Here is a 24,299-nt window from a genome sequence, read left to right on the forward strand (position 1 = left end):
AGTGTGTGCCTTGACTTCAACCATTTTTTTTTTAATTAATGCAAAAAAGCTGGGACCCTGAGTCAAAGTATTGACTTACCTTGTATTTTAACTTTCTCTCTTTCAAATCTAAGAGCTTCCATTCACAGTGGTCCAGTTGTCGCCCGACAAAAATATTCCTGCGTTTAACCTATGTTTGAAGTGGGAAATCGAAGATGCCTTCCAACTAAACGTTCCTCTGAAAAGAACGAGCACCAAAGGAAGGCCGCGTTCTCGATCATAAATTACGTCCTCTTCGACATTTCCAGGGTGTGTTTTCACCCGCCACGGTGGTCTAGTGCTTATGGTGCTCGACTGCTGACCCGCAGGTAGCGGGATCAAATCCCGGCCGCGGCGGCCGCATTTTTGACGGAGGCGAAATTGTTTGAGGCCCGTGTACCTAGGTTTAGGTGCACGTTAAAGAACGCCAGGTGGTCGAAATTTGCGGATTCCTCCACTAAGGCGTCTCTCATAATACTATCGTGGTTTTGGGACGTTAAACCCTAACAACTTTTATTAATATTACAGGGTGCGTTTCAGTTCTAGCCAGCATCGTAGCCAGTCGACGCTTGAAACTTAGAAAACAGCCTCAGCAAATGAACGAACCTGTATCGATGACGTCTGTGCAACGTTACGCCATCTCGCGTCGACAAGAGAAAGCTACAGAAAGCAAATAAAAACATTATTTTCAAATCTTATTTCGTGTTCAACTTACGCAAAAACTCAGCGTAACTTATATTGAGCATGCAAGAAAGCCTGTCTACGTCTTCCTGAAAGCACACGACCTTCCCGACGATTGAGTTCTAAGCATTCTGCTCAGCCGCCATCTTGCTTGGGCGGCAAGATAACCTACATAGCTTTGTCTGCGATAGTGTGTTCACCAAGCTTCGTAAGAACTGTAAGGAGATTTAAGATGGGCGCTGTCCCTTAAGGTATCTATTTTAATGTCCGCCATAAGCGTTGCAACACACTCACAACCTCACGAGGGCTGGTGCCATGAGGGCTTTATCGCTCGGAAAGCTCCCTGCCGTCGAGGGCCACACAGATGATATCTATGTGTTGTAAGGCGCCCTACTCAGCTTGTGTTTGGTTTCGGCAATTGCGGCGATTGCTTACGCCGACGGCCACGTAGTACTCGAAGGGTCTTTCGATTACCTTTCTCTAGCTGATCAACTATTCGAGATGGAACATTTATTAAAGGCAAAAAAAAAGGTGTAATATTGACAGCACTGTTGCTTAATTAATTCGTAGAGGCAATGTCTGACTGCAGCCATCACAGCGAGCTCATATATTTTACAGTCACATGAAAAATATGCACGCCCAGCACCCCCCTTTAAACCAAGATATGTACTTTATATTCGCAATATGACATTGTTTATCTTCAGTAAAATTATAGCGACCAGCAAATGAAGATACTTGAAATAAAAGACGAGAGAACTAGCTACGATTAGAGCTATTACTATTTATCATTAGCCGGAGGTTTGCTCCGAAACGGGCTGTTTTCCCGCAGATAGACATCGAAACAAAACGCTCGCTGTAAAGGAACACCGACAAATAGGATAAGTAAATTACACCGCGAGACAAACTTGTGAAGAGAGCTTTGTCTTCAACGAGAAGATGTGACGCGTGTCACGGGTTCCGTTAATTTCATTAGCCGCATGGTGCACGAGCGAACAGTGGCGCAATTAGGGATCCGCGCGCTCGATGTCAATCGCTGCCACGTCGTGAATAATGCTCCTATAATTCTTCTTGTGCCGTTGTCGCTCAGTTCGAACGGAGATTTGTGCGGAAGGTAAGCGTTTTTTTAACTTTGAGCGTTTCTTTCTTTCTTTCTTTCTTTCTTTCTATCTATCTATCTATCTATCTATCTATCTATCTATCTATCTATCTATCTATCTATCTATCTATCTATCTATCTATCTATCTATCTATCTATCTATCTATCTATCTATCTATCTATCTATCTATCTATCTATCTATCTATCTATCTATCTATCTATCTATCTATCTATCTATCTATCTATCTATCTATCTATCTATCTATCTATCTATCTATCTATCTATCTATCTATCTATCTATCTATCTATCTATCTATCTATCTATCTATCTATCTATTATCTATCTATCTATCTATCTATCTATCTAGTCTATCTGTCTGTCTATCTATCTATCTGTCTATCTATCTGTCTGTCTGTCTGTCTGTCTGTCTGTCTGTCTGTCTGTCTGTCTGTCTGTCTGTCTGTCTGTCTGTCTGTGTGCTCTCATGATCGCCTCCATAACTTGGTGTAGACCAAAACTCGTACAGGAGGGTAAAAGAGATTCACGAATATGACTGTCGGGTCATGACATGAATAACGTGAAAATCCTGTTGCGTACGTCGTCAAACCCTTTCCTCCGGACACGTGTGGCACATACCCGTTTACCATAGGCCACGGTGTACGGGTATGCGCCATAGGTGATTGACAGTTTATATCTACCCAGGAACGGCGAGAACAGGCATTGGTGATTTAAATGCGAGGGCGTTAAGAGGAACAGACATCGGCGGTATTGACCCGACGAATCGAAAGAATAAAAATTAGGATCGCAGCAAGAATCGAACCCAAGCATTCTGCATGACATTCGGGTATTCTAGCACAGAGCCACGCCGGCAGTTTAATAAACATTACATTTGTATCCTATGAATCAGCCGGCAATATTGAAGCATTGCGCGACCCCGGAGGAATGCATTAACGAATGTTACGCATGATATTCGCATGATTGCACCAGAATGTGCATTTAGTTTCGATAATACTGACATATCTACTCTAACGTGAGGGCTGACGTAACGTCGCACCATAAGTTACCCTTTAGACGCTAGTGCTGTCGACTTGCCTGGTAAGCCTACGATGTGCACACAGAGCTACTAAACTTACAAAGACACGTCGATCCAGCTCGTAACGCTTGGATCATAGCCATAAAATACAGCACATCAGTACTCGCTGACTGCTTCGCATGAAACCTATTCCCACAACGCGTGGGGGTCTGCCGAATTCTTTTAGGACGCTGTCAAAAAGATAATAAACAAATACGTGCAAAGTAAAATTTATGTTACGAAAACGCAATAAATGGTTTAGTTTAGCACCCATCCAGTTAAATGATAAAGTTATAGTTAAATAAGGACCTCATAGGTTAGTACAAAGGAACTCAGAAATTTGATGGCGGGAAATGAAATTCGGATCAAATCGGATGTTGTTTCTAAAATTTATAGAAATAGTTATAATGCAGTGAATGTATGGAAGATATTTTTATTACACCAGTAAATACTTCTACATTTTTTAATATTTTAAAAATAATAATATGAAGCGAAAAGCATTTCGGATCAGCGCAAAAAAAATATAAATTATATATATATCGAATTTCCATGCTTAGATACGCAAAGTGGACCAAAGTGATGTATTGCGTACCGCTGTAAAATGCATCAATAATATGTGAAGAGAAAACCGCGAAAATCACGTAAACATATAACAATCTAAAGCAGTGGTTCTCAACTGGGGGTCCGCGGATCCCACGGGGTTCGCGAAGCGCTTTTTGATGATCCGCGAAACCCATCTTCGAAAAAAAAAAAACGCCTTTTTTGGAGGCACACTAGGTATGTCCCGTGACAGCGGCCCCTTCTGATCTTTGGCATGCTTCACTGCATAAAGTTTTTGCATTGCGGCAGAGCTCACTTATGTTTCCCCTTTTCCATGAGATGGCTGTAAAGCTTTTGTTGCAGTTTTCTACGACATACGTACGTTAGCATACATTTCCTAGGCTTGCATATTTGAAGAGCAAACGTAGCTAGAAACAGGTTTAATGTGGCTGCAGACAGTACAACTTATTAGAAGCTGTTGAGATCGACTTGGCATGGCAGTTTAGTTTGACCATTTTTTGCCATGGAGAAAAAAAAAGGCACCTATTTCACGGTGCATGTTGTGGTAATTTCTGACCCCCTCCTCCGTGAATCACTTCCAGGGGTCCCTTAGCACTTCCACCAGTCCACAAGGGGTCCCCGAAATATCCATGGCTGAGAACCACTAATCTGAGTTATAGCTTTCTCTGTCACATTTCACAGATCCGGATTCTTACGAATTCATTTTAGACTTTGCAAAACTTTTTGGCATATAATGACAAATTTATAAAAAGAAATGTGTCCTGCACTTTCTTAGATCTCAATGAATATCGGCAACTTTGTAATGGGCATGTCTCCTATTTTTTTTTTTTTTTGGAAATGGTATATTGTATTTACATTGTTATAAAAAATTAAACAGTTTTAAAGTTCGTGAACCCATGTCATCTCTCCTGTTTATATTTCGCATTACAGGCAATAGTGATCTCCGCTTCACCCATTGTAATTATCAACTCGGAGAAGCGCACTTCCACTGTCTAGCGCAGGCAGCGAATAAGTACGTTCAGTAAACACCACTCCCCCCTACCCCCCCCCCCCCCCCCACGAACCACACGGAAGCACATACGTCATTAAGTGTTGACTAATACGCAGTTTTGATCCTGTCACCCACTTTCTTCGGTGATGTTTTTATGGTTGATTACGTAAGGTCTTGAGCGAAAAGATTAGGACTGAAGCAATGTGCGATTACTGTGACTGACCGGACGTTGTACGATACGCTGTGTGAGTGTATTCACAGGCGTGCGAACAGGGGGGGTGGGGGGTGGCAGGGGGAGGCGGCCGCCCCCAAAATCACCTAAGAGGGGGGGGCGCAAAATCTGCCCCATACATTGACTTAGCAGGGTGGGGGGGGGGGCGCTGTGACGAACCTTTGCCCCCCCCCCCTGATGGGAAACCCTGCGCACGCCTATGAGTGTATTAGTACTAAGCAGACATTCCTCATCTATGAGCCCCCTTTCCCCAGTGCGGGGTAGCCAACCTGGCTCAGCCAGGTCAACCTCTGTGCTTCGCCTTTAAATCCTCGTTTTGTGGGTGCCAGAAATCACCTTCGCTGGTAATGAACAATATGTATTCCAAGACCATTTAGCGTCAGCTCACCCAATCGATCCGTGGTGGTGGACACGAGGTGGTGACTGGCTCGACGCACGATGGTCCGTAGTTGCACGACCCCCCGCACCAGGAGCACTGGTATCGCTTGTCGCGCGTCAGGCACAGCGAGCAGTCCTGGCGGCCGCCATGGCTTCCCAGCAGCAGGCACTTGTACAACGTCACTGGGCAAAACAGGGGAAGACCAATCGTCGATGTACAACGGTACAACACGCTGCATTGCGCGTCACTGATCTTCCATTCCGATTAAGGCGATATCCTTGAATGAAATCCTCAAGAGAAGCGGAATGTGACCGTAGGGCACTGGCCGCCGTCGGTGGCAACACATCAGGTACCAACAGTATCACGTGACCCACGTAGCTAAGGGGGATCAGTAAAATCGACTAAGAGAAGATATGATGATGATTATTATTATTATGAAGCTGGCTTTCGCCTTCATGCCACCTTAGTAAAATGCATAAGGGGCCCTGTGAGTTATTTTTATTATTAGCCTCGAATATTCATTTATCTTATTTTTGCATCTGCTATAACATTTCTCTGGCTGTCTCATTGTTGTCCGAACTTGATCGCGAAATATAAAATTGACTGAGTACAATTACGTTCCCCGTAGCAATGAAATCGGTATTGCCTGGCACATTGTGACTGGCAATACTGAAGTTAAGGAAGACGACGCTGTCCTTTAATATTTTCCCTCTGCAGTCGACGAAAGGTAGCGATCCAAACGGTATGAAAATAACTGGCTTCGTGCACATACAAAATGGAAATGTTCATGCTCCCGCTATACTGTGGAGAGAAGGCCCTTGATAGAGCTCAAGCGTACCGTTCGTCTTGTCGATGAAAGTATCGCCATTCCACAGTACAGTGAGGGAAGCTTGCAGTTCACCTTGCTCCGCCTGGTACGTGTACTAGACAAAAAGAAGCATTATACCGTGGAGGTCAAGGTACATATTCTTCTAAGGCGGCAAGCAATGTAACAAAATGTCAATTTATATATCGCCGTCAGCTACTCTCGCAAAGTGGCTGTTATCCACTTATTAAACATAACACTTTAACCTTCAGGCTGACGCTGTAGGGCACCATGGATATCGAAAGACGATCGCACGCAAACTCGCTTGCGACAGCGTCGTCAAATCAGTACTCCATAAAAAACGCCACATGGTCATAGATTACTCTATTTGCACGTCACGCATTTTACGGGCGGTGCTTCGTACAGCGCTTGTATTTGTGACGAGACCACGGAAGATAACCTCGAATACTTCTCTTTTTTTAACAACGATGCGATAGGCATCGAAGTGTCGCTTTAAACGGACTGAGAGGTAAAGCCTTTATTGAAGAACAAAATATTGGGACCATGGCCTTGACCACCGTAACAGCACTGCTCCATTCTCTGACCGTTTGGGATTGCACGGTGAACGTAGTGATGTGTGCGCGCTCATCACTGCATGTTCTTTCTTTCCTTCATACTTAATTTTTCCCCGCCCACTATTTTCTTTGCCGGATAGGATAGAGAACCAGATGCAACCAGGTTAATATCCATTCCTTTTTTTTTTCTCTCTCTCTCTCTCTCTGATTGTACTAAAACCTTTGTAAAGCACAGCACAATGACCATCCGACCCCAACTTACCAGCTAACTCACGATGCGGCGATAAACGTAAATGTCGACTCTGATGTCACTCTTCCCGATATCCAGGATTTTTGTCAGTTCGCCATTTATCTTTTCCCTTGTCCTGCTCCCTCGCTATTTATTGCTTCGCAGGGAAGATCGGCTGACGTCCGCGTCTCTGGCTTGTCGGCAAACAAGAGCAGCCGTTCGGCTTCGCTCGGGTTCTGTGTGGGTTCATTCGCTGCCATCTTTCCGTTCCAGCTGGTTAAATGCGTGCAGCAGTACAGAAGGTACAATTCGTGGCAGATAACTGAGCGCGATTCACATAGCTGTTCTGGAGCAAAGGTTCCCGGATGATCGGCAACTGCTCGGGGCTATACCAAGCCTCTGGCGATCGCCGTATGCAATAACGCGATTCTATTACTAAGGCTACCACCTTCCCCAATACTGCGATAATTTTTATACGCACGCAGCTTTGGGAATTTCTCCATTAAGAAGGCTAAAGAAAGAAGCTATATTTGAAATTTCACTTGTGCTGGAATGCGCGGATACACGCGGACGCGAGTGACAAAAAATAATAAAATTGGCAAGCTTCTGCTCGGCACTGGTGTTTATTTAGAAGAGAAATTAGAGAATAGGCGAACCCATTCGCAAATCCTGCTTCATATCCCTAGTCGTACGTCAGTGGATTCGTCTCAGTCTACAGTTCACCTCCATATTGAGGATGTCAATGGGCAGCTAACTTCGCAAACGGACATTTATATTCAGGCTTTCCCTTTTTTATCGATACGATATCGCATTGTGGTGGCTGTATGCGCAAACTCTTCACAGGGCGAAAAAGAAACAAAAAAATGAAGTGCAACTGCAAGCTCGAGGAATGTTTACGAGCAAGTAGTTGGGCTGGCACCTTCCGGCTATCATTGTCCGCGTAAGCTGCTACTGTTAAGGTCGGTGGAGAGTCTCCGGCGTTTGCGCTTTGTATTCACCCTGCATTCAACCTGGTATGGCGTGTCTCTTGGTTAGCTGGGGTCAACGCTGCCATCAATAGCATTGCACGCTTCAAGGGTCCCGGAGTGCATACGTGCACGCGACGCAATGGCGGCTGCGCCTGTCCTCCGCCGGCTCCATACTTGACGACGTGGGCGACAGATTGACGTGTTTCTCATTAACCGCACACTCTGGCGCTTGTGTGTGAGGCACCCACGAGCCCTGGCGCGTTTCCCGTAATTACTGGAGGGCGCCTAAAGGGCGAAAGAAAGCTGCCGCCAATCGAAACGCCCAACGTCGTCCCGGACACAAATAACGCGCTAATGCTCACCATCTCGAGCGCGGCAGCAGCAGGAGCGAGCACGCGGTATTTACTGAGCTGCTCATCAGGGCGCAACCTGCTGCGCTGGCGGTGAAATTCAGCGCTGTATTAAAGACGATGAAGCACGAAAATAGTGTCAGTAAACTGCGTTTCATATAGCTTAGGTATGGCAACAATTTCCCGTATTTGCAGCACAACTTTCCCGCAAGGACGCCCGCTGAGGTAAATGGCCGTGGCGTAGCGCCGCTAAGCTCGAGATCGCGGCACCAGCAGTTTGATGGGACGAAGTAAAAAAACGCTGGCGTGCTTAGGTTTTAGGTGCACATTAAAAAAGCCCGTGTGTTCAAAAGAATCCTGAGTCCCTCCCACTACGACATGCTTCAATCAGATTGTTTTTTCGACCCGTAAAATGCCACGATTTATTTTAAATTCTGCGCTGGGCGACTACGGTAGTGGAAAAACGACACCGACTTTATGGGCTAGAGACCGGATTTTAGGCAAATGTCTATTTTGTTCCTTGCGCTCCTATCGCGCCATTTTAATATATGAGCATGAATTAGAGGTTAAGAAGCTTTCACAGTGTTTTTATAGTGTCTATAAATGCTTATTTTTGGCGTTTGTGCCTAAATGCTTACAAATGCCTATAAATGCCTATTTTCAAAATTGGCACTTATATGAACACTATTTAGCCTCAAGGTTCTCTCCCGGGGTGCAGTTTGAGGCCGTTATTCACGTTACCGCGCAAGATTGACTGTTCGGAATGATGGGGTTCAACCTAGCCCTCTAGCTCAACCAACTCCCGGAAACAACCACTAGCTGCAGTTAAGTGAGACACGCTTGCGAGCATTCTCCGCCGAGCTGACATGGCGCGAACGGTTGGCGAATGCGAAACCGCGGAGAGCCGTCAGCGGAAAGGAGATTGAAGAGCAAAAAAAAAAAAAAAATCTTATGTGCACGTGGCTTTTGCTTTGTTTGTAGCTTACGTTTTAAGGCGTTCACTGAAGTAGCGTAGCCTGAAATTTTCTTTAGTTTTAGGGGCGAAGCTCCTTAAGGCGGCACCCGTTCGTCCCTCGTAGTAGTGCGTAACCAGTCGTAACGCTAGTACCAGATCTTGACCTCCAAAGTGGTGCCGGTGGGAGATTTTTCCTGTGCGTTGTTGAGCAATAAAAAATTCGCAACGTGCGCGTTAACTAAAAGCCGAATTCTTCTGTCTCTCATTGCCCATTAGCAGCCATTGGCATGTTCCAGTAGGAAACGTTAGTAGAAGTAGAAGTGTAAGTGTTAGCTAAAAGCCGACTTCTTCTGTCTCTCATTCCCATTAGCAGCCGTTGTTTACCTCCAAGGTAGTGCCTGGTGAGATTTCTCCTGTGCGTGATTAAACAATAAAAATTTTGTTCAAAACGCCGTTGATTGATGAAATAAACCAACGAAAGACGCCAGATGTTTTCTAAAAGCAAAACGAAAGAACGCCAGATGTTTCTAAAGCAAAACGAAAAGACACCAGATGTTTTCTAAAGCAATGGTTTTCTAAACAATGAAAATTCACAGCGTACATGTAAAATTAAAGTGAGCTGCAAGTCGTCATAACTCATCGAACCTTTAGTATAAACGCGCCCGATCTCACGTCGGTGATGATGTACTGGGCAGAATTCACGGAAGATTCACGGTTTACCGATGAACCTCCGCAGCTTCGCCTACTCATCATCATTCACTCCGTGGATATGCTGTGATTTTTTTTCTTTTTTCTTTTTTTTTGAGGGGGGGGGGTCAACTCTACAATATGTATGTTAGCGCGTGCGTTTGTACGTGTCCGTGTATATATAAACATGCAAAACTGAAAAGTTTCGAAACCTCCCCCCCCCCCCCCCCTCCGCCTGGCTACACCAGTTGTTCACTGCCAGGGGAGAAAATGGCTCCACGCGATTCGACCCCGTCAATAGGAGGAATTGCTTCCTTCTGGTCTTTTAGTGATCTGGCTATGTGCTCCTGCTCTGCCCTTCTCAGTCACGCCGAAAAGACAGCAGGAGTGTGTTGGTTCGACAGTGGACACTTCACTCACCAAGCAGAACACGGGAGAGATCGTGTTCTGCGAACTGTGCGGGACAAAGCACAGTTGTACGGCTACGTTCAGCTGTTGGCGTCTTAACATTTTTATTTTCCTGTCGTAGATAAAGGTCGCGTACGTCTTCGTTTGAAATTATTTGCATTTATATGAAAATTTATTGTGCCTATATTTACAATATTGGAGGCCTAAAACGTCGTTTTGCCTGCCTATTTCTGGCGCCTAAAACGAGCTTTTTTAATGCCTAAAAATGCGGCCTCTAGTTATGACGTTCTTGCGCAGATATTGCGTGCTTTTTGGGTGATGTCAACATGTGAGCGACATTGCGAAATTATTAACCGCTTGGAACTTCCTCTGCATGTCATGATAATTCTCAAAGAATTATTTGGGTGGGAAAAGAAACAACGCTTAAAAGCAAACGTTGCCTAGGAAAGAAAAATCACAGTTTCGCCGCAAGGGCCAAGCAATAAATGCGATAGCAAGGAATCGAAATGTAACACGAAGAACCACAAGCAGCTCGATACTTGCAGCGCACCGCTGAAGCACAAAGAAGGACGCCCTAAATGAACGCACAGGCATGCACAGGGCAAGCGTGGACTAACAACTGTCACAGTTGTTAAGTTTACGTGCTTGAGCAACGCGCTGCAAGCTAGTGTCGACAATGGAGAATCAGACGCTCTTAGATATTTCTTCTTTTTAACTGCGGCGCGTGGAGTGACCCCCTGCGTTTCATGCCACATGGGGGTGTCTGATGCAAGGTGTGCCCGTCGTTCTTTGTTTCTTTTTTCCTTTCACATCACGAGTGGGTACAGAAAATGGCCACTTTGTCGTGCGCATCTCAAGGGCAGTTTTCAAATTGAAAGAAAATTAGGAGCGTTGCGTGATAGAAAACACGCTCACTTTCCTTTGAGATTTGCTTACCACCAGCGGTACATGGCGTATATAAATAGCTCGCCGTTATTTCGCCGGCGCATACATGGAGTGTAGTTGAGTTGTCAAACGCAGAGCACTAGGGAGCGAGGGGTTGCTGGTTAGAATCCGTGGTCGGGTGCTTCAGAATTTTTTTCTTCTGCTTTATTTTTCTTTTGCCTTTATATATATATACATACGTATACATATCCGGGGCATGACGGCGACGGCAAAAATCAGCCGAGAGTGTCCATATAATTGCTATCGCAATAAAATTAACTGACAATAACGATACTGCCTAATGGGAATTCTAAGCGCAGCTTCGTGTTGGGGCAACGCCAACTGCGTTTTGGTTTGGCTATCCGCAGTCGTAGTAATATAACAATCGTTACATACTGCCACAGAAACTGCCAGCGCTCGAGCGCTACGCACACCACTTCGTGCATTGCAGGCGTCGCGAATCAAGCGAAACGCTGACAGCCCCGTTGCGACAAGCGAAGCCAGCCGCAGTGCACGTACCAGCCCCACATGCGCCCAAGCTCCGACCGAGGGGCCAGCGCGCGTGATGGAGGAAGAAAGGAACGTTAGAGGCCGGTGGCTCGTTATATCGACAGACTTCGCGTTGGCTCTCTTTCGTCTTCGTTCGCTCCATCGGTTAACCGCCGACGCCAGCCAACGGCGACGCCGCTCAACGCAGGAACGGGCGCCTAAGAGCTGCGCTCTAAAACACGACTGATGTAGCTTCAGGTGAGACAGCATGGCTTTGAAACACTATGGAGCGTCGGTTTCGTGCCGTTTTCTTGTAAGTAGTCAGCTATAAGTATAAATATACGGCCTATAAAGCTTCATTTTTGCACCATGAATAGCCTATTCTTCGTTCTACGCTGCGCAGCGCAAGTTTCGGCACTTTAAGCCTAAATCGTTTGTTATTTTGGTCCTTCGTTCTCCACGTGAGTTATTCGGAATGCATAATTTTTCGTAACCCTCCATTTTTATTGCTATTTAAGTATTTTTTTCCTCCTCTTTCTGCATGGTTAAACTGGAAGAGCTGGTGTTTATTCCTAATATTTTGCTGGTGCCAGCTTCGATGACATTACTTATTTCTATTCGTCCGCCTCGAATCGTCCACATTCCTTTCCGACCAAATGCTGCTCCATAACTCAACTCCTCGAGTCATTGTCTAACACCCTTTCTACAAGCGTCCTGTTAGATTGTATGGTAACTAAGCAAGCGGAGTAATGGATCAAGTAATTAACCATTTGCTACCTGCCCCTATTTCGTATACTAATGCCACTGCAATCTTCTCTTTTCCACGCTGTACTCACGTCGTGAAGCTCACTTCGATCCCCGGCTCCGTTGTATTTCCTCTGATTTCCGGACGCTAACAACGTTGCTTGGTCATTTGGTCTGCCCAGAGCAGATCATTGGCCCAGATGCAGATACCGAGACGATTTCTTTGTTTTCATAATATCCGCCAATGGCGGCTGCTAAGCTCTCTTCTTACGCGCATACTGAACAAGTTGACTTACGAGCTCCCTGCAAGCGCGACGTCGTGGAGTCAAGAGCCGACAACAGGAAAACAAGGTTCGCTCATTCTTCGGCTGATAGGGGGCAAAATAGCGGCGCGACATCGGGAGAGAGCTCGGGCCACAAGGGCGCCCTGTGGTGGCGCTCGCGGCTAAGAAGAATGGCTCTCTAACTACATTCTGCGACACAGCGTATCGATTATCCATCGGGCAGCGTTTCGGCCCAGCTGTGCTGTCGTGAGCGCGCTGGGCGAATGTGGCAACAGGGACACGCCCCTCTCCTCTATCTCTTCCTGCTTAACCCCTTCTAACTTGCCTCATTCGTTCGTCTTCTCTTCGGCACCCGCTCACAGCCCTCTTCTGACACAATGCCTGTCAGCGAGTTGCGTGCACCGCTTCGCCGCTGGTGTCTTACAAGAGCGCCGCGTTGTTGCGTTACTTCGTTTTCCAGTACTACGTACTAAGGCTTTCATCGAACGACTCTTTGGGTATTACTTACAAAATAACTGGCAAAAGAACAATTTACGGAGGCGGCTTTGTGGTGCTACAGTGCGCGCAAATACATATTAGGTGACCTGCGTTTTTTTTTCTTGCTACCTCCACCTTTTAATTTGAGCACTTTCGCCTGCCAGCACATATTTCGTCAGCGCACGTTGCAAGTGTGCCTGATGCTACGTACGAACGCGCGTGATGTTTGGGCCATTTCGTCACCTCCATGCTATTTCGTCGTCGGAAGAACCGTTCTTCTTAAAAGGTTGCCTGTGAATTCACGCCAACTCTGCGAGCTAGACGTAGTGGAGTAAAGAGCCCACGGCACATGCGAAGGGCAAAAAAAAAAGAAAAAAAAAGTGCCTTAGATACGATGCACGCCACTTCGTTGTGCAATATCACGTGGAATCAGACTTTGTTGGTTTCTCACTTTCTCCTCTGTTCTCTAAGAAGCGACAAGACGTCAGCACACGTAAGATTTCACAATCCTGCCATATCAATGCGGCGGTGCGTAGGACACACGAATCCGGGCTAGCATTGAACTCGACCGAAAGCAACCCGCATCCTTGCTTTCGACCAACGTCTCTTCGTAGTTTTCTTTTTTTATCGCTTGTAAGATTATCTTGGTCCTTCTTTGGAAGAGTAGCCGGTTTGCGAACAATCGTGGATATTATCGGTGGTGTTGTGCTTTTATAGTCTCGCTCGCTCACGAAGAGAGAAAAAAAGAGTTCTTGAAAAACCTTGCGATTTTACAGTTTGCATGATTGTGCTCATACGAGAAACCGCAGCTTAAGAGGCCTAGCTGTGCCCTTCAAGAGTAAGTGTACACGGTTGTCGTTTATATGAAGCCGAACCTGTTTTTTTCACCCTGGGCTAAACTAGCTGCACGGAACTATTGGTTGAGAGAGCGGACTTCTGATCTCCTTAGCGCGCGGCTCCTGACTCCTCGGCTGTGATACAGCTCGAGGAAACGAGATGCAAGCCCGGGGTACTTTGCCGTTCATTGAGCGGCACGGGTCGGGCACTGGAAACGAGGAGAGAGAGTTTGCACGGGAACGTGGGACGAAGGGCTGCGTCAGGGCGAAACTATTTTACTGGCAGCAAGAAACAGCGCCGCACAAGGGCAGTGATGAAGCACAAAAATGCCACGCGATGCTTCCGCCAGTACAAGCAGCTTCATCCATAGTGAGCTCACCCCTTCGGCACTCCGTAGCGAGTCTGAGACGTTTGGCATCGCGCCTTCGCGACAGTGTAGGCTTGGGTTCCTTAAGGCTGCTGCAGTCGATGACTCTGCCGTGCAGCTGCTGCCACTGTTATTGTATGTTGCTGCACTCCTTCTGCAGCTGATAGTTCTATTTTTTTCCTCTTATGGAATATGTAGCGCTGGGCTAAGCGGGCTTTGTTCGGTTGTGCTTTCACGTGTGCTTCGCTTAATGCGTCCCCAATCGCCTTTGCGAAACCTGACGTCCCGTCTGATAATCACGATCGAAGAACCATTTTTCAAAGCGACTCAAGCATACGGATTTTAGTTTTTAAGTTATTCGTCGATTTCAATGCACGCTGCCAACATTCATGTCTCTAGGATTGTTGCTTGTTTTCAGTGTCGCCCTCTGGCCAACGTGTAAGTCTTCCTCGTACAGAACTTTGTCACCACCATTACGCAATAATAAGACATGTGCGAGATATATCTTATGAATTGCCTGCTAAAGTGCTCTAAACAGTGTGATGCGTCGTGGTCTCGAATAACTTCTGCATGAGATGCACAAATATCGCAAGGAACCAGTAGTGGTGAACATTGTGCAGAAAACGCACTGGCTCCAGAACAGCGTTTCAGCCATCCAATTATAATATGCATGGACTACGTTTCCATGTGAACGTATGCCAACAGGTGCAATTGTCTTTTGTATTTGGCATGTGCGATTAATTGCGAAAGTAAAGGAGAAACGAAAACCATGGAAGCTTCAGAGCAGCAGAACCCAATTCATGTAGCCTCTTCCACTAAATAGGGGCCATGTATTTGTATGCTTAACATTCGCGCCGTGCCCAGCCTCTTCGCTGGCTTTTCTCGTGATCCTCGCGACGCGTTTATAGAGAGTAATACACGTGCTGAAGAGCCAGCATCTACCTTCGTTGAGATCTAAACGTGGGAATCATTTCAAGATAGGCGCTTGGGCGCATCTCCTGCTGCTAGCAACGTCCTAAAGTCAAACGGCTGTTTTAACACGAAAGTGTTTTATGCCGGGATCCACTGTGGTTCCACTGACGTATTTCCGTCACGGATATGACATTGTAAAATATATAGACTAACAGATGGCAAAGAAAAAACTAGAAGAAAAGGTTCTGTAACCGAGAGTCGAACTTATGACCCCTCGCTCCGCAGCGACTCGGCCACAGACGGCACGTTTTTCAACATACTAACGGCGAGCTCTTTATATACATCATTTGCCGGTGGCGATACTCAGAGATCGGTGGCACTTCAGCGTGTTTTCGTCATCATTAGCGAGAGGGCGCGAAGGGCTCGAAGGGCGCGCTTTAAATATCGACGCCCCACGCGTTGCGATGAGCGCGTGCCTCTAAAGTGCGTGGCCGCTCGTCGCGCTTATTACGTGATGGCGGTGGTTTGTACGTCTTGTGCTCTCAGCGCAAGTTTGTGTCGAAGTTGCAGAGAGCAGAAAGGTCACATCGCTCAATACAGCGGCCGTTTTTGCGAAGGGAGCACGCTGTTCACGCACAAATAAATTACAGCTGTGACAGTTAGTTAACGCTCACCCTAGGTATACTTATGCGTTTGTTTCGTGCGTCCTCCTTTGTGTTTGAGCAGCGCGCTTTAACTGTCGATCAGTGACAGTTGTTAGTTCGTGCTCATCCTGTATACGTTCTTTCTTTTCGTCCTTTCTGCTTGAGCACGAGTTGCAAGTTTCGAGCTGCTTACCGTTCTTCGATTGACATTACAGTTTGTTGCTATAGCATTTATTCTTTCGCCCTTGTGGCAAAACAGTGCACAACAAACACTCAACTATGCCTGTGAATACGCGTTTCACATTCGTGTTATACTGATTCCTATAACATAGGAATCAGCCATGTTTTTTCACCTCTTCTTTCTTTGTTTTTGTTTTTTTTTTTGGGGGGGGGGGTGGGAGGGGGTAGAAACAGCTTCGAAATCAAGTATGGGCACAAATTTTCAATTCCTACGCCAGAAAAGACCCATGCCTTAACTCAATTGTCACAGTACGAAAGCAGGCGCATTCCTTCTTCGATGATGCATACCATGCTTTCCGTGCAGATGACTTTGTTGTCCCGGAGCCGAGCAAACACTCGTTCCCTGGCGCCTTCAATTTCGACGATACATTGAAAGCCTTCCTGTAGTGCAAATAAAAAAAAAAACACGCATTAAAGAATCTCCATCCAGTCAAATTTCTCAGTTCCCTTCCCGCGTTAGCCTGCGCAACTTACCAGGAGTGGATCTATTACGAGAATTTACTGGAAGAAACAAAGTTTCTACTGACTGCAGGACACTTCGTAAAATAGTTAACAATAATCACGGATCAGCATCACGCCGCGTATCGTATATTTTTCTCGTAACCTACAAGCCAGTAAGGAAAAGGCGAGTGTCAGCAAGCATACTTAGGCGCCGCAATAGCTTCGGAGCTGGCTGACTTGTGCACCCATTTATACGATAATATGGCGAACATCAAATTGGGCCACCAAGTTAGGCGAATTCGATAATGTTTCGAGAAAATTTTGTCAGGCAGGCTCAGAATTTTTTTCGCTTAAGCGTCTTTGAGTTTCGTAAGGACGTAGCTGCCGCTGAATGGTGTCAGTGGTCACAATTTTAATACAAAAAATCTACAAATTGGGCTGATTCAACAGTTTGAATGCTTCGCCGTGCTTTTCTTTTTTTGTCTGGTAAATGGTTCGATCTCAAGTAGCGCGAGAAAGCGTTCTTTCGTTATAAATGACACGGAGGAGTCTAGAAGAAGCCCCAGCACGGGACGCGCGAAAAATGTCATTAATCAAACGGCCTTTTTCTCCTACTTATTCTTCACCTACGGCAAAAAGTGTGAACAATAAAAGGAAGAAACGTACGACGACGCATAGGGAAGCTCGCATACAAAAGTGGTCCTCCATTTTTTTATATGCATAAAGAGAATAAATGACTTCCTTCCAGACCATTAGCTCGGTTTGCCGCTCGGAATGAATCAATACCCTTGAAACAACGGCGGCATCAATTTAAGCTTCAAGGAACGCGACGCAAATGACGGCTCCTATATCTCTGAACGCATTTGCAGGCTCTTTTCAGCGTTGTACCCTCTCAAAAAGTGAGCTTTGAGAAGCACTCTATTACGTATATTAAGCTTTCGATGGCGTAATGAAGCCATATCGAGAGGGTTAGAGATGAACCTGCCTCGTTCGCATTGTTCTCAATTGGCAAGAAATTAAAATTTCTGCTCACGAGTGTTTGGGGAGAGTGCGCTCGTTTTGAAAAATGGCGGGCTTCGCATTTTTTATGAAGGATGAAACACTTACAAAAGAAGAACAAAGCAGAGGAACCAACATTTTAGGTAGCGAGAAACTTTACGAGGACACGCAGAAAAGACTTACGAACTAGCCCGATCAAACTGTCTTTTAAAGAAGAGGAAGTAGAGAGTAACCGACTCATCACTACAATGGCGAGGTCGACTGGCGACTACTCAAAACTGCCCAGGAAAGAAGCATAGTCATCTAATTAAAGTGACCTCACTTAACCTACACTAACAGCAAGTTGGTTGTTTTTCTTGGCATGCTCCTGTGTAGTGAGAGGCTGCGACGAGGAAATCATAGTGGCAACCTTTAGCTACAGGTAATACCTTGCATGCCAAGACGTTTTCACTGTTTGCGAGGAAAGGCCCTTGAGTGAAGTGATTTTTGTATTTGATATATCCTGGGCACTTCTTACCGCACGTCGGAGCAGTGAAGTTGTCGGCGCGTCTACTACACTGCAAACGGGTTTGAGCCTTTTAGGGAGTTTCGGGCTCGACGCATAACGTGCATCCAAAAGGTACTACGCAAAACCCCCTTCGAAAAGAGGTTCAAAAGGAGGTTTTCTTTACATCCTTTAAGGCAGTGATTAGACGGAACTAAGGAGGTAAATTTGTGTTTTTATTGAACTCATTTTGAGGGCTTGAACGGAGCGCATTGGAAGTTTTTCTGGTTCTTTTGAGAGCTTTTAAAGCCTCCTTTTTGAGGTAAAGTTGGTCTTTTTATGTAAGCCATTTTGGGGGCTTGAACAGAGCGCATTGAGAGTTTTTCTCCTTCTTTTGAGAGCTGTTAAAACCTCCTTTTATACGAGGCCCTAGAGCGGTCGCGAAATGAAAAAAAAAAATTATATTTTAGGCACTATATTACGTTTACCGGCCAATTTCCGCTACTATTCATCACTAGGACATAATAGAAAACGGACACCAAAGTATTCATGCACAAACATGACATTTGCATACAAGTACGCACGACACAGGAATCGAACTCGCGACCACACGCACTCAAAGCAAGCACTATAACCATTACGCCACAGCGCCACCACTAGAAAGCTTGCTTTTTTCGTGGGCTTATATATGTACCAATGTATGTACAAAGCGGCTGGTAACCCGTCGGCACAACTTCGAACTTCTGTTCAGGTACTATCGGCGTGTGTTTGCTCTTGCGGAAGGTCAATACATAATTTGTGGGGCGTCATGCAAGCCGAGCCGATCGACGTAAACACCCTCGGCTCCGAATTATCCGGTTCACCGTGCCGTGCCGCTAGAAAAATTATAAACGTGTGCCCTCTTCGCTCGCGCTAAATTCGTGAATACCAGCGTGACAAAGGTATCTTCAGACGAGCGAACGTATGTGCATTCCATGAGCGTATGCTGTGGAGCAATTTTCGTTATTTCTGCAGCCGCGAACTGCGCGCGTCCAGATGCGGCAGCTGTTATGAGCGGTTCGAAGACCGCCTGCGTTCTCATATGAAAGTTACACACGCAGGTGCCCGACTTAGAAGAACATTGTAACGCTCCTTCATTAAGTGCATTTAATGCGCGCGTACTGCCGCGAGCTGCACGCAGGGGCAGCAGCGCGCTCTGAGCTCTCTGAGCAGCTGAACAAAAATCTGTTTCCGCAGTTAGCGCTTATTCGCAATGCACCCTTTAGTGTGGACCGCCTGCGTTCGCATATGAAAATTACACACGCAGAAAATTCGAGAGTTACAAGGACATTGCAACGCGCCTACACAAAGTGCGTTGAATGCAGGTTGAATGCGCGCGTACAGCCGCGAGCTGCACGCAGCTATAGGGGCAGCAGCGCCTTCTGAGCAGCTGAACGCTGATCATTTCCGCAATTAGCGCTTATTCGCAATGCACGCTTTAGCACGGCATTCAGTGATTCTCTATAACGCATATTCAGTATTTATTTGCTTTCATACTCGTATACTACCTACATTTCTTACTAATTAGCTTTTATTGGTAAGCATCACGCCACCGCGTTAAAGCGAATGCCTAACGCGTGCCCCAAGGTCAAGGACAACCTCCCCAGTTTACCATTGACAGGTCTCCCACAACACAAAAAAATGTACTTGCACTTCTCTCTTGTGAACAGGGGCGTAGCCAGAAATTTTTTTCGGGGGGGGGGGGGGGGGGGGGGTTCAACCATACTTTATGTATGTTCATGCGGGCGTTTGTATGTGTGTGTGCCTATATAAGCAAGCAAAACAGAAAAATTTCGGGGGGGGGGCTTGAACCCTCCCAACCCCCCCCCCCCTTGGCTACGCCCCTGCTTGTGAACGTCCATGTGTACTTGGCCCTCCCCTCAGACAGATGATGCAGTACTCATTAAAAAAAGCATTACCCTCTTCCTCAATGGAACAGCTGTTCTTGAGAAAATATGGTTCTGTTGAATTACTTCACCACAGCAGCAGAGAGGTTGGCTTGTTTGCAATTCAGAATTTCACAATCGTAACACAGAAACACGAGGACTGTAGCAAATATGCAGAAAACTGGAAAAACTATCATATGTGCACTCCCTCGTCCACCTGCACACTACGTTAAACTTTATATATACAACAGCAACCTTCAATTATGCTACTATTGATAAAAGATCACCCAATCTACGTTAGAACACAGTGATGACTTTCTGTCTAACTTTCTGTTGCCTATCTTCTACAATGTGTCCTAATCTGTGAATCATCTGTTCAATGTGTTTGGTAATAAAACACAAGCAGTTACATTGAGCAGGCAGTGTTTCAGCAATTTGTTTTGCAAGCACAAATTCATTTCTTCAATTTGCATGCAAGGCAAGTAGTCATACTTCAATTGATACAAGAACCAGTTGTTGCAACATTTTATTGGAATCAAAACAGCAGCAGTTCTCGTGTCAATGTAAGGATGTAGGTATATATTTCTATCGTCGTGCACAGAACCTACTCCCAAAACTGAATACGTGGAACAACATATACAGTACAGCCTAAGCACTATACATAATTCACAGCAGTAAAGCAATACGAAAGTAGGGTGTAAAATCTCATCATGATGCGCACTAACGTGTGCACTTCACCGTGCCAGTATGTAAGTACAATCCAAAAAAAATAAGCTACCCAAGGAACTTGGTGTCAGCCTACACACGAAGGCAACTAATTAAATTAGTACAATAAGGCTAGCATCACTTTTGGGAAATATGAAACCGTGTAGACAGGCAGTTGTACAGTTTTTTATTGCATTAGTTTGCCCTATGACATCAAAACATGTCGCACATGATTTTGGAGTTGAGTTTCCTACAAAAAAGCCCAAAATAGACCTGTGGTGTTGACTGTAGGTCCACATACCAAGGTGCATAAAAGCATTCAGCAATACCCACAAAATTACAAGGTTGCCTTTATATGTTGCTGTACATATTTACTCACAGATACCTGGAAGCCATCGTAAATTTCTGGAAGTGTGCTTGGGAACTTGTCGGCATAATCACATGACTGCAATGTACCAATACTTCTAATATGCATAACAAGTACAGCCATGCTTCAATGTTTTTATCCCAGCTAGTGCCATCTGTAGCACCTGTAACTCAAAAGTTCATCCTTAATTCCTCACTTGATGGCTTACGCATAATTACCACATTGAAAATAATCCAAGCACCATGGCTGCGACGTCAACTTGCAATTAGGCAATCACAGGCACTAAATAAAAAAATTCCTGTAAATAGTGACTGGTCGCTTTGCACATTGGATCCTAGGACTTGATATGCCATGAGGATGAATAAATATTGACCTCACATATATAGAGACTGTGAAGCAGTCAGGAGTTCAGTTCATAGGTAAGGAAAACGTGAAAACGAAATCAGAACACATAGCAACAAAGGGGACGGAACGACACACTACTAACAACTGAAGTTGAACATGTGCTTGGCTTTTTAGTCATGTGTGTTTATATCTTTCTGTGGTTTTGATTACACTTCAGTTACTAGTAGCGCATTGTCCTGTCTGCCCCCTTCATTCCTCTGTGGATGTCTGATTGTTTAGTCTTGTAATTTTTTTGTACTGTGTGTTTACATCTTTCTGTGGTTTCGATTAAACTTCAGTTGCTAGTAGCGCGTCATCCTGTCCCCTTGATTTCTCTGTGCTGTTATTTTTTTTGCACCCTCTTTAACTATGAATATACACCAACTCACCCAACTGCCCCTGTTAAGACTTATGTTTGCTGAATAACACTGGGTCCACTCAGCGTCTTTTTAAACAATGCGAAATTTTCAAATGCACAAGATATCAGAAACGTTTCACGCAGCATTGCGCATAACACTCTGCATCAATACCAGTGTTGGCCTAAATGTGGTAAGATGTACGAGCTGTTCGACATAGTGTAAAGTGAGGCACATCAGGGTGTTTCCCACAATCATGGGTGTCGGCAGGGGTTTGCACAAAGGGCACCTGCCGCCATCAAGACACACCAGCACTTGAACCCACGCAAGCTACACCAATGCTCTCCTGCTCATCAGGCCGACACGTTACGCCGCCTTGCACCCCCAAGACAAAATCCTGCCGACACTCATGCCCACAATACACTTGTCTTGAACACAGACTGGTGGGCAAGCAACACTTGCTGCTTTGCCAGAAGTGTGTTCCTGAAAATTACAAAAAAGAAGTCCACTAAGATTTCTGTACACATAAAAATGAATGTCTTACCAAAGATTCGCACTTGACTATCCTTATCGCAGACATTTTGTCAAAACACGAAATAAATACAACATTGAGATGCTGCTAAGTATTTCCTTGTGAGCGTTTCACTTCGTGTGCACAGGGCGAAAAACAAACGGATATAAAAAAAATGCGAAACACCACCAGAAGTGTACTCTCGCCATGTTACCATTATGTGGGTAGTTTTTGATGTCAGTAAAGTTATCATTATAAGTACACTTTAAAAGGGTTGTGAATATTAGCAAGGTCTTGATTAACCGCACCTACTCTGCTTAGGAGTGAAGATTGGGCAACTTGGCACTGAACCATGGCAAAAATAAACAGTGCACTTCTAGTGAGGATAAACTAAGGCCTGGGCACAATAACAGCGCTTTCACCTTGTCAAATTGTGTCAACAGTCATGATACTATGTATTGACCTTGAAAACTATGGCAACATAATGCAAAACAGCAAATTAACGAGAGGGAATAAACAAGATGATTCAACAATCTGGTTCAACAGACTCAACAGCTGACTTATATCAATGCGATTAAATTAGCCTTGCACATCTCCTAATGGCTAAGAATATGCACATGTAAATTCCACTGTTGATACGTGACCAATGAAGTTGCATTCCTTCCATGCCGTTGAATGGCCGTTCCTTCTTTTCTGTTTTCACTGTTTTCTGATTTTCATTGTTTTCACTAGCGTAAATGTTCACCCTTTTTGATTTTGTCACTTTGCAGGTGGCGTAGGTGTTTTGCCTTTGAATGTGCACGTTTCTTCTGCTTTGTCTTTCCTGTTTCTTTTTGTATGGTTATATGTTTTGCCTTTGAACGTGCACACGTTTCCGCTGCTCTGTCTCTCTTTTTGCTCTACTGGGCCTTGTACACTTCTCAAGCTACCATTGTCGCTTTTCACTTGAGGCCCATTTCCTGTATTTTGCTGGAATAAACATTTATCCATTCATTCAATACCATAAAACGCATGTGCTTCACAATACACACTGCACTTAGCAGATGTCTGTCACATGATATGGCCGTCATTGTATAGCTTTAACATGATTTATTCGTTCTAGTTAAATGAATCCAAGCTAATGATGTTAATGTACCTTGATATGCTATTTCACTGTTCCTTGATGCATATGTATGAAGGTACAGTGCTTATGTACCTTAATATGCTATTTCAGGAGACGGGCAGAGTGCGCAATGCAAAATTGTTGCCGAAAAGTCTTTTCACTTCATGACAATCTGTGCTTCGGTGGGTTCTCACAGTTGCATGGCGGGAGAAAGATGTCCAGGGTTGTTGACTGCATCCAAGGTAGATGCTGCAAAATGAGAGCGCACGGTCTTGTCACATGTCAATGTGCGCAAATTGACACAATGACGAAGGATTGAAACAAACAAATGAAGTTGGAGAAAAGAATAAATCGAAAACAAAGTTGTCCTTTATGCACATTCCATCATGTGACAATGTGATAATCGTGGCCTTTTGCTGTAATGTATATTCCCTGAAAGCATCATGCCTCATTCATGCTTTATCGCAGGCAAGAAAATTATATCGTGCAAACAACTTTATCAGGGCGCACTCCTGGGTCGATTGACTGGTCGTATGAAGCATGAGTGATATTCACAGAAGTTCCAAAACGTGCATCACACATCATTGCTATCTGAGTTTAACGACTTAAATGTGAAGCATTTGTTAAACACTTCTACAACTTTGAACGGATCTATCTACCTATCTATCTAGCCGCCTACGACTCATAGCTCGTGTGGGTGTTTCGTTAATGGGATGTATGCCAAAATTCGTGTGGCATGACACGACTGCATGAAGAACATGAATGATGGGTCTCAACCTGAAAATCATGATATGCATTTCATTAACGACATGATTTACACGTCACTCTCTTGGTTCTCTTGCGACTGTTTCGTTAACTTGATATTTACCAAAATAGGTATGGCGTCACAAGAGTGTATGACGCACATAAACGACAGTTTCTAACATGCAAATCATGACACGCTTGTCATGTATGGCGTTATTTTGACAACATGGACTCGGGGGTGCTAGTGGCCGTTTCGCCTGCTTCATATACACCAAAATTGGTATTGTGCAGTGTGACTGTACGTCCAACATAAATGACAGCTGGCAACATGAAAATAATGACATGCATGTCAT

At 45.0% G+C, this 24,299-nt stretch overlaps 1 protein-coding gene across 1 annotated transcript in view; it reads right to left on the reverse strand.

The window, feature by feature from the left end:
- The window catches only part of LOC119396963 (plexin-B), a 203,955-nt gene that overhangs the window by 53,657 nt on the left and 125,999 nt on the right, over positions 1–24,299 (reverse strand). The window contains exons 14-16 of the mRNA XM_049417291.1: positions 16,217–16,309; positions 5,872–5,956; positions 5,043–5,215 (exon numbers count right to left, since the gene is read on the reverse strand). Coding sequence (XP_049273248.1) covers positions 5,043–5,215; positions 5,872–5,956; positions 16,217–16,309 — 351 coding nt within the window. The remainder of the gene's footprint in view (positions 1–5,042; positions 5,216–5,871; positions 5,957–16,216; positions 16,310–24,299) is intronic.

The sequence above is a fragment of the Rhipicephalus sanguineus genome, chromosome 6, assembly GCF_013339695.2.
Source record: "Rhipicephalus sanguineus isolate Rsan-2018 chromosome 6, BIME_Rsan_1.4, whole genome shotgun sequence".
In the NCBI taxonomy this organism is placed as follows: domain Eukaryota; kingdom Metazoa; phylum Arthropoda; class Arachnida; order Ixodida; family Ixodidae; genus Rhipicephalus; species Rhipicephalus sanguineus.